This window comes from Oryctolagus cuniculus, chromosome 21 (assembly GCF_051225735.1).
Source record: "Oryctolagus cuniculus isolate XC-2025 breed Fujian yellow rabbit chromosome 21, ASM5122573v1, whole genome shotgun sequence".
NCBI classification, from domain to species: Eukaryota; Metazoa; Chordata; class Mammalia; order Lagomorpha; family Leporidae; genus Oryctolagus; species Oryctolagus cuniculus.
The window spans coordinates 13,191,513-13,208,181 of record NC_142887.1 but is presented as its reverse complement, the minus strand read 5'-3'; the positions used below and the strand labels follow the sequence as shown (position 1 = coordinate 13,208,181).

The window sequence follows — 16,669 nt, the reverse complement described above, 5'->3', positions numbered from 1 at the left end:
CAGATGCACAACCAAGCACTTGTGTCTGTTTCTTCACTCTATGGCTTCAAAGTGGCGTTTTAGTTACAGTAGGTCATACAGGACCAGGGAAGAAACGAGACGTGCCCACCCGCAGGAAGTCACCAGCTCTCACCTTGTCCCCTTCAGCCACCTGACAGATGACCTCGCCGGTGGACGGGTTGACCGTGGGGAAGGTCTTCCTGCTGGCCGCATCGTGCCACTCATTGTTTATGAAGATCTACAACGAGAAGGGAGAAAGTTCTCGGACCGCCCTCAAGCCAGTCCTGCCCACTGGCAGCACGTGCAGCTCAAACGTGCAGAAACCTGAATCAGCCAGAGCGGCACGGCCCGGAGCTTAAAACACAAGCCATGGCGGCATTGAGGCTGGAGCCGCCCACCTGCCAGGGACCTGGGCCAAGTCATCTGACCTTGGAGTGCCCTCGTCTCTTTGAAGAGAACGTTCCCACCTACTCCAGTCACCTATGGCCACGTGACAATCACCCCCCAAATTCCGTGGTTTGAAGTGACTGAGCGTCTGCACGGATGTGTCCATTGCCTGGGCTCCCGTGTTGAGCTGCAGCGCAAGGGCGGCCGGGGCCGGACGCATCTGAACTTGACGCAGCTACGCATGCTCGACGGCCTGTCTGGCAGCGCGTGGCCGCAGGGGCTTCCAGCCTGCGTGGGGCTCGAGCCCGTCCGAGGTCTCACAAGGCAGCTGGCTTCCCCAGAGTGTCTGTCCCAGGAGCCCAGGTGGAGGCTGAGAGACTGCTAAGATCTAAGCACAGAGTTTCTGCCACCAAATTCTTTTTCCCCTAGAAACCTTTTCCTTAAGGTACACAAACTCCATGCATTTCATAGATACAACCAGAGGAACACAGGGACCCTTCCCACCCTACCTTCCCTCTTCCCGCTCCTTTCCCCTTCTTATTTTTCACTAAGATCTATTTTCAACAACTTTACACACATATGATTAACTCTACACTAAGCAAAGAGTTCAGCAAATAGTATGAAAGAAAAACTGTTCCTCAACAGTCGAGACAAGGGCTGTTCAAGGTCATCACAGCTCACGGTGTCAATCCCACTCCTACAGATTACAAAGTCATCACAGCTCACAGTGTCAGTCCCACTCCTATAGATTACAAAGTCATCACAGCTCACGGTGTCAATCCCACTCCTACAGATAACAAAGTCATCACAGCTCACGGTGTCAATCCCACTCCTACAGATTACAAAGTCATCACAGCTCACGGTGTCAATCCCACTCCTACAGATTACAAAGTCATCACAGCTCACGGTGTCAATCCCACTCCTACAGATTACAAAGTCATCACAGCTCACGGTGTCAATCCCACTCCTACAGATTACAAAGTCATCACAGCTCACGGTGTCAATCCCACTCCTACAGATTACAAAGTCATCACAGCTCACGGTGTCAATCCCACTCCTATAGATTACAAAGTCATCACAGCTCACGGTGTCAATCCCACTCCTACAGATTACCTTTCAGGTGCTCCATCAGCCACCACGGGTCAGGGAGAACACATATGTGTCCTTTAGGGACTGGCTTATTTCACTAAGTATAATGTTTTCCAGTTGCATCCATTTTGTTGCATTTTATTTTTTACCACTGTGTAGCATTCCATGGTGTACATATCCCATAATGTCCTTATCCAGTCTTCAGCTGACAGACATCTGGGTGGATTCCATGTCTTAGCTACTGTCAACTGAGCTGCATGCCACCAAATTGTACTGGTCCAAGTAAGCCAGGGGCCCGGCCCAGATGCACAGGTAGGGGAGAGGGGAGAGGGCGTCCCCTGCCCGTTGGGACTGGAAAGGACTTGCAACCATCTTCAGGGCACCACACCAGCATCCAGGCTGTCGTGAGCCCGGAACCGGGCTGTTGTGTCAGCTCTGTGGTGAGCACCCGCCATCGGCCTGGCGCTGCTCTAGGGCTGAGACACACGGGAGGCGAAAGCAACAGAGACGTGTTCCCCTGGGGCTGTGGTCCTGGTGGGCGCAGACAGGCAGGCAGCAACCGAACAGAGCAGGTAACCTTGGGCAGCAGAGAGAACCTTAGACAGGGGAAAGCGGGTCCTGAGGACGTGGTTCAGCGGGGGCTGGGGAGGGAAGGTCAGGAGGCCCCTGGGGAGCAGGTGCCTGCCTCCAGTCTGAGCAGCCCCGCGTGCTATGTGTTTGCACCGAACCCGGCGTGGGTAAGTGTGACAGTGACAGCTGATGCCAGGAGCCCAGCAAGGAGCCAGTCAGGCAAGGGCCTAGCGGCGGTCACTTCCCCAGGCTGAACCCCAGCTGTGCACCCTCAGCGAAAGGCCCTCGGCACCTGGCAGGAGAATGGGGCAAACATGAACGAGATTTTTTCCAACCACAGTTGTATGGTTTCATGTTAGTGGGTCAATTATTCATCTCTACAGAAATGACACCTGGGGCGGGGGGGGGGGGGGGGGCTGCAGAGTTTCCATCTGGGAGCATGGGTGCGGCTGCCAGTGCTGGGGCCCTGGGCCAAGGCAGACCCCACACCTAGCTCAGTCTGACTCTGCTGTACCGGGGAGGGGCCTGGCCGCATGCTCCCCCCCCCCCGCCCCGCCCCCGTGAAGGTGGAGGGCTGAGAAGCTCTGGGCCGGCAGGAGTCACAGCTAACACGGGGGCGGGAAGGCTGGCTCGGCAAGCAGCCCGTGACCACAGGCTGAGTGTGGTCCCTCTCCCCTGCGGTGCAGCTGTGGGTGCAACAGCACTGGGCGGGGGGGGGGGGGGGTGGCTGCAGCAGGCGGGGTGAGCTCAGTCGGTCTCGCACTGTCCCCTCCAACCTCTGCTCCGCCACGCCTCCCGGCCACCTGCACGTCACTCGTACTGAATCTCCCTAGCTCCTCACATGGCAGCCCCGGCATCACTTGGGCCGTTCCCACTTAAACTCTCTCCACTTCGCAGAGGGCACGGAGGCACAGCCAAGGTCGGCCAGCAGCAAGGGCAAAAGTCAGGATCTGAACCCAGGTCTTTGGGACTCCAAGCTTCTGCTCTTTGTCCATTTCTTCCAGGTCTGCCTTCAAGGAAGCAAAAAGTCTCAATCCCAAGTCTCCGTCTCTGTGGTTTACCCACTGCCCTGCCTTTTAGTCTGGATATTGTAAGACAGCACCAACTTCAAGGTCAGACAGATCTGGGTTTGGATCCTGGGCAAATCCTGCTGGGGGCTGACATGGCACAGGACAGGGCAACAGTTCCAGCCTTCGGCCAGAGCCTGGCCTGGGCGGCCTGGGTCCTGCAGCTCATGCACCCTGGAGACGGGAGCAAAGACCACCGCTTTCTGTGCTGTTCCCCGCACACAGCGCACTAAATGTCCTTGCCCCCAAAGCTCTGCTGTTTTGTAAAGATCAGGAAGTGTGGGGGGGGGGGAGGCAGGCCGGGGAACTCCCGCCAGCTGCACCCCTCCCCGGCACATTTGCCTTGGGAAGCCCTGACTTTGCTGAGTCACCCTTCGCTGGTGAGTTTTCAACAATCATCCTCCCTTGCCAGCTGATAAGATAAACCTGGGCTTATCCAGCGGGAACCTGGAACCTTCTCCCAGTTTAGACTCCACGGCGTGCCCTGGGTGGCAGAGAGGCTGGGGCGGGAACTCTCCCCGCGGAGCCCGCCCCGAACTTTGGCTCCCAGGGAGGAGTTCCTCTGAATAAACACCGGGCAAAGCCCAGGCCAATGTTTTCCAGCCTCCCAGCCCGGCCCGAAACCCAAAGCCCGACTTACATAACAAGCTCAACACAGCCACTTGCGGGGAGTGCGGCCGAGCCCGCATTTTTTAAAGTGCTTCCCCCTTGGTTGTGTAAAAGCTGGATTCATCGTCCCGTGCGCCCCATCCACGGCCTGGCCCGGGGCTGAGCGCCTGGGCACTGAGGTCCTGGCGGGGAATGAGGCCAGCAAGGAGCGGGCTGGGCTGCAGTGCCGTGGGGGCGGGATCTGGGGTGACAGCAGAAAGCACCCGGGGACACGAGGGATGGAACGGGCCTGGGTGGCCGTGAGGGAGGCGCAGGGGTCTCGATTCCGCCGCCCGTGCGCCGGGGCCTGCGAGGCCGGCCGGGTGTCCACTCAGCGTGGGTAGCACTGGCTCTTCTAGTGCATCCTGCACAGGACTTGGCCAGGGCCGCTTCGCCAGCTGCGGCTCAAGTAACCATTTCCTGGCACCATGCTCTCAGCACAAGCCTTCGCTGTCCCCGGCGCGGCTGCCGCCAACCCCCCTCTTCCTCATGTGTGGGGGGTCAGCCTTGGGCAGATCACGGGGCAGGAGTCGGAGTTGCTGAGTCGGGGAACGCAGTCCTCAAGGCCTTGGGTGCCTTGCTTCCCTGGCCCTCCAGGTTACAACTTGCAGATGGACACTAGGAGCTGGCAGCTGCAGGAGGGGAGACTGGGCTCTCTGGAAGCTGGGGCACGGTCAACAGGGCCCTGGGGGCAGAGGCCACTGCTGCCACCCCCCTCCCAGGACAGTGACAGTGGGCAGTCCAAAGCGTGGAGTTCTTCAATAACGTTACGTTATGTTCAGCAGCTCTGACTTAAGGAGGCAGCACACATTCGAGAAAATTCCCTCTCCAGCTTTGCTGTCACCTAGGAAATCTGTGTCCCCGGATGATCCTATTTGCCCAAAAAGTGAGTGAGCGCAAGTTGGGGTTGAAGTGGCAGTGGGAAGCAGATGGCGTCTTCCGTGTTGCAAGATCCCAAGGAGAGAAGTTCAAGGCAAGCAGGGAAAGCCACACACGCACCCTGAGGTTACTCTGGGGTCAGGGCCAGCGCCAGCCATCTCCCCAGACTTGCCAGCTGCTTTCTGCCAGCTGGCCTCAGCCCGCCTCCCCTCTCCCCTGCTCCCTGGGGCCTGTGGTTCCACGATGGGACTGTTGGCTGGCTGGGCGTGGCTTCCATTTGTCCCCGCACTGTGTTCATGGGTGGCGCCCGGCCGCCTTGCCCTGGACAACTGAAGCGCACCCTGCGCGTCCCCACACTCTCCATCAAGTTCACAACAAGCCCCTTCTGAGTGGAAGTGCTGGGTTCCCACTCCGCGACTTTCATAAACAGCAACCATGCCTGCCTCCCATAAATATTTACTGAGCAGCAGTTCTGTGCCAAGCTTGCATCAGGGCTCCGTGCTGGGAGTGCAAACAGGGCCCCTCCTTTCTGATTTCAAGCATTCAGTTCAATTGTTCTGCAAATATTTACTTCCTTGCGTGACCGACAGGGTCTGCTCCTGAGGCGGCACCACTGTGGCTGATGGCACGCAAATCTTGCAAGTGAACCTGAACCTGACCTCTCTGAGCCTCCGAGAGCACAGAGCAGCAGGCAGGATGAAAGGCAAAAACATAGGCTGCATCCTCAGCACAGGGCCGTGGAGAGAACAAGTGCCCGCAACCACGATCCCGGGATCAGGAATACACGCACACGTCCACTGCGCTCACCACGACCCGACGCCAGACAGCGCTGCAGCCCAGGCCCGGGCCCCGCGTGTGTCCACTGACCGCTGGCGTTTCCTGCTAAGACACTGGTTAGCAGGAGCAGGAACTGGCGGAGCCCAGCGAAGCCCCCAGCTCCCCAGGGTGGCCTGCATCTCCCAGAGGCTCTCAGAACCCCTCCCAGGCAGCCACCAACACGGTTTGCCTGATTCACCCAACAAAGACCAAAGCACAGCTTAGCCTGCTGCAGGTTTCAGCTCATCCCCGAAGAACCACCCAGAAAGCAAGAAAAATCCAGTTCCTGCTCCGTAGACACTGCCGACAGGGATTATCCACGGCAGGGTGGCTGTCAGAGGACCACTGTTGTCTCGTGTGCTCACCGGGCAACTACTGATCTCCAGCGTCCCAGCTTTCCCTAAACCAACGCCTTCGCCAGCGCCCCGGTGACCATGGACGTCTGGGCAAATCCTTTGTTTGTTGCCCACGAGTTTCAAGCTTGCAGACTTCGGTACTGCTTGGTTCTTCTTGTTCTGATGATGTGTTACTGTTGGAATCAGAAAATTCTATACAGGACGATCCTTTCTTTATCCATTTTTTAAAGATTTATTTTTTGGGGCCAGCCTGTAGTGCAGCTAAGCCATCCTCTGTGACGCTGGCATCCCAGATGAGTGCTGGTTCGAGTCCTGGCTGCTCCATTTCTGATGTTCCAGGCTCCTGGCTTTGGCCTGGCCCAGTCTCAGCCATTGCAGCCATTTGGGGAGTGAACCAGAAAATAGAAGACAACCCCCCTTTCTGCCTTTCACATAAATAAAAAGCTTTATTTATGTGAAAGGCAGAGAAAAGATCTGAAAGGCAGAGTGATGAGATCTTCCATTTGCTGATTCACTCCCCAAGTGGCCACAACAGCCCGGCGCCTGGAACTCCACCCAGGTCTCCAGCATGGCTGGAGGGGCCCAAGGACTCGGGCCACCTTCTGCTGCCCTCCTAGGTGCACGTGAGCAAGGAGCTGGGTCAGAGGCAGCGCAGCTGGGACTTGAACTCGTGCCCCAATGTGCGATGTCATTTTTGCAAGCAGTGGCTTAACCTGCTGCACCACAAAGCCAGCCCGAGAGCCTCACTAAGTCCCTTTTGTCCACTCTCTAAGGGTGGGGTCAGGAGGCGAAGCACGGAGGCGCGAGTGCAATTCCCCGCAAGCTCTCGTTCAACCTGCCCACAGCCTGCTGACCTCTTCAGGAAAACAAGCCAGGCAAGCGGGCCGCCCGTCCGAGGGCGGTGAGCTCAACAGCGCCACCACTCTCCAGCTCTGAGGCTGCCATCCATATGGAGGCGCCGCACCATGAGCCAGGCGCTGCCAACAGCTGCCTGCGAACGGCTGGGATTCGGCCCCGCAGCAGCCCTACGAAGATGGCATCCTGACCCCATTTGACAGACGTGGCGCAGCCGCCCCTGCACACACCGGCTCCCTCTCCTCTGCTGCACTTCACTCGAGCGCATCTCCGCGTGGGTCCGTGGGCCGCATCCTTGTCTGCCTGCTCCTTGGGACTGAGGGTGCCCGGGAGGTGTCTGCTGACTCAAGGAGCCTCCCCAAGGCCTCATCGCCCTGCTCACTTGTTACCGTACCCGACGAACCGCACTGGAGAGGGTAGACATGATGACTGCCCGAGCCCCAGGCGGAGGGGCTGCGCTGAAACCCCGGCCCAGAAACCAGGATGGAGACGGACGCCAGTTTCCTTGCCACAGCTCTGTCCCTGGAGCCCCACGAGGCTGGGGACTGTGGCTCTGCCAGAAGCACAGGGCGGGGCTCCTCCTGCAATCTCCCACATCCAGCCTGGAGATTCGCCCACCCTGCGGCCAGTCCGCCTCCTCACCCTCCACCGGGAAGAAGACCTGCTGCCCGACCCCATCTTGGTGAGGCCCGACAAACACAGCATTGCCCAAATGCCCCAAACCCCCCGAAGCCGTCAGGAAGAGAGCCCCACCCCTGTGGAAGCCACCCTGGCTAGCAGCTCCTTTGTGAGAACAGTTCCCTGAACTTCAAGGAACCCATAAGTCCGCAGGACCTTGTCCAAGCAGGAATCTATTCCCATGCCTCCCCCTCCCCCACCCCCCCACCCCGGGTTTGCAACAAAGTAACACTGGAAACAGGCAGGGAGCATCAAGTTCCAGCAAGGTGCTGCCATCCCTGGTGAGAATTTAAAGGGAACTGACTGCACTCAGAGCCGTCACAGGTCAGCCACGGCACCCCACTGCTGTGAAACAAGCTGGCGCAGGTGCTCCGGCATCCTGAGATGGATCTCTCTCTCTCTCTCTCTCTCTCTCTCTCTCTCTCTCTCTCTCTCTCACACACACACACACACACACGCTTGCGAATGCTAAGGAAGTGTCTGCAGGTTCACACAGCCACCTCTCCTCGGTGCTCTTGGAAGGAGTCCAGTGGCGGATCCAGAGACACAGCCAGCACTCAGCATTACTGACAGTGAGCAGGCGCTCCTGTGATGGTCTCACAAAGTCATCAAGCAGAGCAGCTGCTGGGAGAGCTCACTGCTCCCCCAACTCCCTGCCGGGCCGACGCCCACCTCCACGTGGGAAGAATCCGGGCTCAGGTGCTGCCTCTCCCCCGATGGCATTGCTGCTGGGACTCCCGATGTTCAAGTCTTCCGGGCATGAAGCCAGCTGCCTACCTGCGCTCCAGCTGCTGCATCTGTGGCTTGTGCTATGCAAAACGCGTTTCACCTTCCCCGTTCCGTTTACTCCCTTTGCGCAGGGCTTTGGTAGCAGTCCTTAAAATCACCCAGGTGCGCCTGGACCCCACCTGGTTCCCGGCCAGACCCGAAGGCGCCCGACGAGAACTCTGAGCTGGGAGCTGACTCGCAGCACCCTAAGCCCCCGTAATCCCAGAGGCTGGGTGGCCCCTTTATTCCCACTCAGGGCTTCCGCGTGCCACACCGTGTTCTGGCTAGGACCTGCTGTCGGGAGCCAGGACGAGAACCCCACCTCTGCCACTGACTTCAGACTTTTGACAAGTCACTAAACCTCTCTGTGACTCAGTCTGCTCGTCTGTAAAGTGGAGATAATTACAGTACTTACCTACAGGACTGAATTACAGGACAACACAGGTCAAACGGCTAGAACCTGCCAGGCGCCAGGGCCCTACACAGGGCACAGGAGCTGTTACTAACCACGAGGGGCTACAGCCCGTGCGTGAGGCCTGTACTAAGACCCTCCGATGCACGGAAGAACGGAAGCCAGCGAGGAGCAGCCAGCTCGCAGTTGTTGCACAAACGAAACGAACTCTTTCATAACCAGTTTCCTCCGTGTGAACTCCAGCACTCTACGCAAACTCAGAGATCAAACGAAAAAGTATTTCGAAGTCTTGGCCGAGCAGGACAGCGGCCACTGGGCATGGGTTTCGGGCCAGAGAGCTCCCCCTGGGTCGGTGAAAGCCGCCGCCACCATCTGCCGACCCCGGGGACCCGCCGTTTGCCACTTCCGTGGCGCACGGACAAGCCTTCGCTAAGCGCCCCTCTCCCGCGCGGTTTCTCCTTTCCAGCTTCTGTGTGCAGGAGGGCGGGAGGTCAGAGCGATGGCCACGGAGCAGGCGGAGACGCCGCTGCAAAGACGGGGGCGACCCCGCGCGCACACGGGCGACGAAGGGGCCGGGGCGCCGTGGGGAGACTGGCACCAGGCACCGCGCTGGAAACCCAGCCGCGGCCAGACGCGCCTAGGCCTCCGCGGGGTGTCGCGCCAGGGGCTGAGAAGGGGCAGGCGCGCGCGCACACCCACCGCGGCGGAGCCCCGCACCCCACGTGGGTGAACTGAGGCCCACGGCTGCCAGGGCCTTCCCGGCCGGCCGCGTCGCGCCCAGGGCTGTGCGGCGACGGGGGCCCGAGAACAAAGCGGGGTCTCACCTGATTGTAGAAGACCTCCGGCTGCTGGTTGGGGGCCGGCACGGCCTGGGTGGCGGCGGCAGACAGGAGGCGGCGGCCCACGAAGGGCCGGAGGCCGGTGGCGGCGAGTGCAGCGGCGCGCAACATGCTGCTCGGGCGGCTGGACGCGGGGCGCGGGCTCCGGCTTTGGGCCGCTGGGGTCACTGCTCCCGCACCTCCCCGCCCCCCACGGCCGCCAATGGGCAGGCGCGGGGCGGGGCGCGGGGGCGTGCCCGTCCCCCCCCTCGGCCAGTGCGCGCCGGCGGCCGGTGCGGCGCGGGGGGCGGGGCGGGGCGAGGGCCCCGGCATCCCGGCTGGGGGCTGCCCCGCGCTGCTGAGGGCCCTGGGGCGCGCCAGGCTCCTGCCTAGCGCTCGGGCTAAGCAACCATGACGGGGAGAAAGGGGTGACCAGGTGACGAGGTGGTTGGGGCACAGGGTACTACTTTTTTTTTTTTTTTTTTTAAGATTTACTTATGTATTTGAAAGAGTTCCGGGGGTGGGGGAGGTCTTCCTGCCACTGGTTCACTCTCCAGGTGGCCAGAAGGGCCGGAGCTGGGCTGGTGCAAAGCCAGGTGCTCCTTGCAGGTCTCCCACGTGGGTGCCGGAACTCAATCATGTGGGCCGTCTTCTGCTGCGTTCCCAGGTGCATTAGCCGGGAGCTGGGTAGGAATCGGAGCAGCCAGGTCAGGTCTTGGTGCCCATATGGGAAGCTGGCATCGCAGGCGGTGACTTTACCCACAATGCCACATGCAGGCCCAGCGCACTGTTCTTAAGCCCCGTGGTCGAGAAATGAGCGGTGAGTCCTGAGAGACCAGAGGGAACCAGTGTCTCAGAGGCCCGAGAGAGGCCCCCCTGGCCTGCCCCCGAGAAGCGCAGAGAACGCAGCAGAGTTTAGGGCAGGATGGCTGGCCTCTCCCGGCACGTGTGGCCTCTCCCCCCCCCCCCGCCTGCCTCCGCCCCCCAGGACTGGCTATGCCGGAACCAGGGCGGGACACACAATTCCCAAAGGCTCGTTCCCGGGGCGGGCGCTACTGTGTGCCTGCAGTGCCAGCCTCCCGTGTGGCATGAGTCCTGGCTGCTCCACTTCCGATCAGCTCTCTGCTGTGGCCTGGGAAAGCAGTGGAGGACGGCCCAAGTGCTTGGGCACCTGTATCCACGTGGTAGGCCCGGAGGGGGCTCGGGGTTCCTGGCTTCAGAGCAGTGCAGCTCTAGCCATTGTCGCCGTCTGGGGAGTGAACCAGAGGATGAAAGATATCTCCTCCCTCTCTCTCTCTCTCTCTCCCTCCCTCTCTCTCTCTCTCTCTCTGCTTCTCTGTAACTCGGCTAGACACTGGGGAGCCGGCCGGGCAGCTGCAGGAGGGAGGGAGAGAGCATGGGCCGGGCAGGGGCGTGGATGCTGCCAGCTGTGTGCATTTCAGCCTGATAGACGTCAGTAGAAGCCCACGAGGAGGGAAGGGGCCCCGGGCAGGAGGAGCCACTCCCACCGAGAAGCAGGGCCAGGCCACAGCCAGGCCACAAGTTGTTTGAGGCTGGAGCCCCTGGAGCCAACCCCTAAGAGGATGTCCAAGGCCCCAGTGTGGAATGTCAGGCAGCGCTGACCTCGGCGCTGGGGAGACCAGAGAGTGTCTGAGTGCTTTTGTCGTCTTCGCTTTGCTGAGTTTGTGTGATGCCACGAGTACTGCAGGAGGGCTTCTGCGGGAAGCGTCCTGAAATCCCTGCTCACACCTGCCCGGCCGGCCCGAGCCCGGGACCCAGGCCCCCTTCTCTGTGCTACTCTGATTTAGCGCCCGATTGATTGCCAAAGCCACTCGGAGGCTAAGCACCAGCCCACGCCCAGCAGAGAAGAAAAAATCGTCAAGGGCGGCACCTGCGTGGATCCTGAGGCTAAACGCCAATCACGTGGCCACTGCTGCCGCAGAGGAGTCTGGGAGATGAATGGCGGCTGTGTGCTGGGAAGACAGGGGACGGCTTGGGCCTGGGACCAGAGAGCGTCTGAAAAGTGAGTCTCCCCGTCTGTCTCCAGGGACCCTGCTTCCCAAAGGCACTCTGGCTTCTTCACTCTCATGTGGTCACAACCCGCGGCTGGGCGGGGGTCTCTGTTCTCTCAAACTGCTACGTGGATGTTCCCGTTTGTACTTATTGAATTTCTTGTGGATAATGCGTAGGTGGTTTCCCGTCTCTTGTCATTACACACAGCGCCACGATGTGTGTCTGACTTCCTTGAGAAATTCATAGAAAACAACAGAACCACTGAGTCAGCAGATGTCCTGCTGGCGCTCCTGGGCTCAGGAAGGGGTCACACCGCGACAAGCCCACTGCCCGCTGAAAGTGCCGGTGTGTTGAAGATGCAGTTAGCACGCGAATGGCTGCCTGACCGCCACCCCAGCTCTGCAGCCCGGGGGCTGTAGTGTTGTCAGCTGTGTGCACTTGGGATCACAGGCCGCGAAGGAGCTGCACCTGCTGCCACTGTCCACACAGTGAGCAAGGGCCTTGTGCCTGGCTTGCATGAGCCAGGAAAAATCAAAGTTCTAAAGCCCCAGAGTGGTTTCCACGGGACGCAAAAGGCCTTTTTGCACGGTTGAGATTGTTGGCTGAATCACAGTAAGCCAAGGACAGTCTGCACTACCGCCATGAGCCTTGACTTCTTACACCCTAACCCCGTGGCGTCTGAGTTTCTAACACCCATTCCAGTGGGGTTTGTGACCAGGCTGCTGTTGGGTTTTGTGATCAGCTGGCAGAAGACGGCGCGTCACCATCACATCCGTCTTGGTTTCTCATGGATGGGTGGGTGCGCCTGTGCCCGTGGGCTGCGTGTTTCCCTGCTGCGTCCACGTCCCGTGGTTCTGTTCGGTTGGTTGTTGGCTTCTTTAACACTGGTTTATAGGAGCTTTCTGTGTATCCGGGCATTCCAGTTCGTCATCTCTGGTGCGAATCCTTGGGTTTGCAACCATCGGTTATCTTTCTCCCACGAATTGCCTGAAGCAGCTCAGTGTCTGTGTAACAGCCTCTCCTGGACCAGTTCGCATGCTCGTCATGTGAACGCTTTCATCCCTGAGGCGTTCTCCCAAGTCGCGGTCTCTCCTCATTTCTTTTCTCTTAGCAAGGTTAGGGATGAGGTTGGGCCTGTGTTCCGGAGGGCTCCCTCGGGACGGCGATGGCCCGGGCTGAGGGCTGCAGTGAGAGGCAACCAGCGCCTGGCTGAAGCATGACCGAATGATGACTGGGGCGGGTGTGGGAGGGCACGGAGGGTGCCCTTGAGCCAGGTGCAGAAGCAGTGAGTGGGGAGGGGAAGGAGGGCCGCTCAGCTCCCCGCTGAGTCCCGCCCACGTGCCTGGTGCGCGTGTGGTTCCCAGGTCACGTGTTCCAGTTTGTCCTGAGTGCTCAGCATCCCCCCTGCCAGCAGCTGCCTCCCCCTGCCTCCCCCCGCCTCCCCCATCCCTCCCCCCTCCCTCCCCATCCCCCCTCCATCCCACAGGGCCATCACCTGGGGAAGCCTCTCTCAGCTGCCTTCACACTCTCGTTCAAGGTCAGTGGGATGAGCTGAAACCCCAGCAGTGACAGCTCTGCTGGCTCAGTCCCCCAGAGAATTCATTAAAATTTAACTCTCGGGGCCGACACTGTGGCATAGTGGGTAAAGCTGCCACCTGCAGTGCCGGCATCCCATATGGGCACCAGTTCATGTCCCGGCTGCTCCACTTCTGATCCAGCTTCCTGCTAATGTTCCTGGGAAAGCAGTAGAAGATGACCCAAGTGTTTGGGTCCTTGTACCTGCGTGGAAGACCCAGAAGAAACTCCTGACTCCTGGCTTCAGTCTGGTCCAACCCTGGCCGTTATGACCCTTTGGGGAGTGAACCTGCAGATAGAAACTCTCTCTGTGTCTCTCCCTCTGTCAGTAGCTCCACCTTTCAAAGAAATAAAAGTAGATCTTGAAAAAATAAAATTTAACTCTCAACCTAAATCTCTCCCTGACAGCCTGTATGGGCTCTCTTTACTCTTACACATTCTTTATTTGTTTTCTTAGTCTTGAATAAGTCTTTGGTGTGATTAAAAAAAGAGAACTTTTTTTTAAGATTCATTCATTTATTTGAAAGGCAGGGTTACAGAGATAGAGAGAGAGAGCTTCCATTGGCTGGTTCATTCCCCAGATGGCCACAGTGGTCAGAGCTGTGCCAATCCAAAGCCGGGAGTCAGGCAGGAGCTTATTATGGGTCTCCCATGTGGGTGCAGGGGCCCAAGGACTTGGGCCATCTTCCACTGCTGTCCCAGGCCACAGCAGAGAGCTGGATGGGAAGTGGAGCAGCTGGGACTAGAACTGGTGCCATATGGAATGCCGGCACTGAAGGTGGTGGCTCGACCTGCTGGTCCACAGACCGGCCCTTCAAATCCATTGTAATGTGGGTCTTTTGAATCCAGAACCATCTTTCATCAAACTCTAGCCAGGCTCCTCTGAGCTGTCGTCTTAAACAGGCCTTGGCCTTGGCCTTGGCCTACACAAACTGCAGGTTCTCAGCACAAATGATTCCCCTGCCCTCCATTCCTGGGGAAAGACTAACACGGCACACGGTGTTTCTAGCAGTTCAACGTCCCATCGCTAGGACCCCCTAGGCCCTTGAAGTGCCTGAGAAAGCCCCAAGCTGCCCAGAGAAGTCACTGTGGGCCCCAGGTGTCCCCTAAGACCTGTCTCCCAGCCTCTGCCGGGGCGGGGTGGGGGGGAGTCAGGAGCCTTGTGTTGGTACATGGACGGGTCTCCCCGTGCTTCTGCTTTGTATAAATTTCCACTTCCCCACTGCTCGAGCCCCATCCCCACCTCTCCCTGCTGTCTTTCTCCCTTGAAGAGGCCCAGTCACCCCTGCACAAATCACAGTCGAGTCCAGCTGGTGCTGGCCTGTTCCCTTCGGCAATGGCACCTGACTGATGACAGCATGTCCTCACCGCGGCAGGTCCATCTTCACAGCTCGTGTACTGTCCGTCCTTCCCGGGCCATTTCTCTACGCAGTCAACTTGATTAAAAGAAACTCAGTCCCAAATCCTGGTCTAAGAGATTGTCACTTGGGGCTGGACCCCATCTGCTCTGAGGCTCGTGCCTCATGGCATTCGGGGGACACTGATGTAGGGAGAAGTCTGTGGCCGCGTGGCAGCACGGAGAGCGGTGTGAACAGCATTGCAGCTGGGCCTTGGGGGTGCTCACCAGCCCAGTGCCCTGGCCTCGGTGATTGCAAAGAGGCGAGCCCCGAGGCATCCCTGGGGAGCTGTTAGGACCCAGCTGGGCAGAGACAGGGCTGTCCCCGGAGAGCCACTCCAAGGCTGGGGACGTGTGGCGGGCCACTGCAGCTTGTTCTGCAGGCTTCCCTCCCAGCTGCAGGCTTCAGGCAAGGTGCCCAGAACTCGGACTGCTCCTGGGATTATCTGACCGTGTTTGCAAGCAGCCTGTGGATGCCAGGCCCCCACGGGGCTGCAGGAGGCCCCTCCAGGGATGGCGGGTACACAGGACCAGGGGCGTTTGGACAGTCCCCGGAGGGCCAGGCCTGCAGAGCCCAGCCCTGGTGCTCGCCAGCACGGGAGCAGAGGAACGCGCATTCTGCCACTCTGGGACGAAATACGGCAGGGAAGAACAAGTGCATGTGTGACGATCACGTTTGGCTCCCTTTCCAAGGCAGGTCCCGTCTCGCAGGGGTGGAATTCCATAAATAAAACTGGCAGATTCGCTCACTGCCAAACCAGCTCGCTCACACCCAAGCCTGCGCCCACAGCCAAACATCTGCTCGTGGGCTGGAGGCGACTGAGAGATTAATGAGGCTGGGTGTAGTTTCCTCTGACTCTCTGGCTCTTTCGCATGTGTCTTTTGGTAGGTTTTGCAGGTGGGCCTCCTGGAGCTCGGAGCTGCGAACAGGCTCAGCCCCTCCTCGGCGCCGCCTTCATCCCAGTGACCTTGGGTGATGGAAGGATTTTTGAATTTTTTTATCTTTTTTTTTTTTATTTGAAAGGCAGAGAATCTTCCATCTGCTGTTTCACCCTTCAAATGCCCACAACAGCCAGACTGGACCAGGTTAAAGCCAGGAGCCCACCACTCAATCGAGGTCTCCAATATAGTGGCAGGGACCCAGGTACTTGAGCCACCAGCTGCTGCCTCCCAGGGTGTGCAACGGCAGGAAGCTGGATTGGAAGCAGGGGAGCTGGGACTTGAACCAGGCACTCTGACGTGGGACGTGGGCATCCCACACAGCAACTCAACCTCTGTGCCAAACGCCTGCCCCGGGAAGATTCTTTTAGAAACCCATCATTCATATCACATCACTACTTTGTCACACGGGGAATCGCCATGAAACTGACACCTGGCCCACCTCCTATCCTCTGTCCTGCTCCTCCAGCGCCCCCCCCCCCATCCTCAGGGCCTGTCCCTTGCTGCTCCCACCTCTCGAAACTTGCCTTTCTTCTTGCCATGCAGCTGCTGGCTCCAACGCATCTTCTAGAAAATGTCGCTCCGAGACACCCAGGAGTGTGCCAAGCACCCACCACCGTCGTCCAGGGCACTCGCCACCTCCCCCCACTGAGACGCAAACCCCACCAAGGCAGCAGCTTTACCCATTGTATTCACCCGCACCCCCCCCCCCCCGGCCTGGCTCAGAGCCTGGACTCGCAAGATAGCGATGAGTGAAACTGCCTAGCTGAACTAGACACCGACCAGGGCTGCTGGAGGCAGCCTGAGGGCCCCCGGCCCCTGAAGCCGGGCATCCGGGAGGTGTGGGGTCATCCTACAGCTGCACCACTGGACGAGCAAGGTCAGCCTCCAAGGCCAGGAAGAATCCTCAGTGCCATGTGACAGGTCAGGCCATGACCACTTCCTTCTAAAAAGTCCCTCTTCGGCCCTGAGGCCTGGGGCTGACATGAGAACTCGGGCTTCGAGAATCCTGCCAGTGTGCGAGGGTTCTTTGCCAGGCTGGCTGGCACTGTCGGGGCAGTTAGCGCGGGGGCTGAGTGTAGCTCTCCCATCCCTGGGTGACAGACGGGCTCCCCACACAGCTTGGGACAAGTGTATCTAAGGAGCCTGTGCACAAACCACCCCCTCCCAGCCTCTGCAGGGACGACTGGGGCTCTTCAAGGGAGAAAGACAGCAGGGAGAGGTGGGGACTGGGGCTGCAGCCGGGACGTGGAAATCCGTACAAAGCAGAGCGCGGGGTCCTGGCTGCAGCACGTGGTGGTGCTGGGGACGGCAGGGCAGCAGGCTCCCGGGCTGAAGGGCGGCGGGCTCTGGCCGCACAGCCACAGGGGTCGGGTCAGCGGCCCAGGGCTTATGCCCACCGG

At 59.4% G+C, this 16,669-nt stretch overlaps 1 protein-coding gene across 1 annotated transcript in view; it reads right to left on the bottom strand.

Moving 5' to 3' along the window:
- The window catches only part of ALDH2 (aldehyde dehydrogenase 2 family member), a 28,830-nt gene extending 19,329 nt beyond the window's left edge, over positions 1–9,501 (bottom strand). Inside the window, exons 1-2 of the mRNA XM_008272245.5 lie at positions 9,350–9,501; positions 134–238 (exon numbers count right to left, since the gene is read on the bottom strand). Of these exons, the coding sequence (XP_008270467.4) occupies positions 134–238; positions 9,350–9,475 (231 nt within the window). The 5' untranslated portion in view covers positions 9,476–9,501. The remainder of the gene's footprint in view (positions 1–133; positions 239–9,349) is intronic.
- Positions 9,502–16,669: the final 7,168 nt, after the last annotated feature.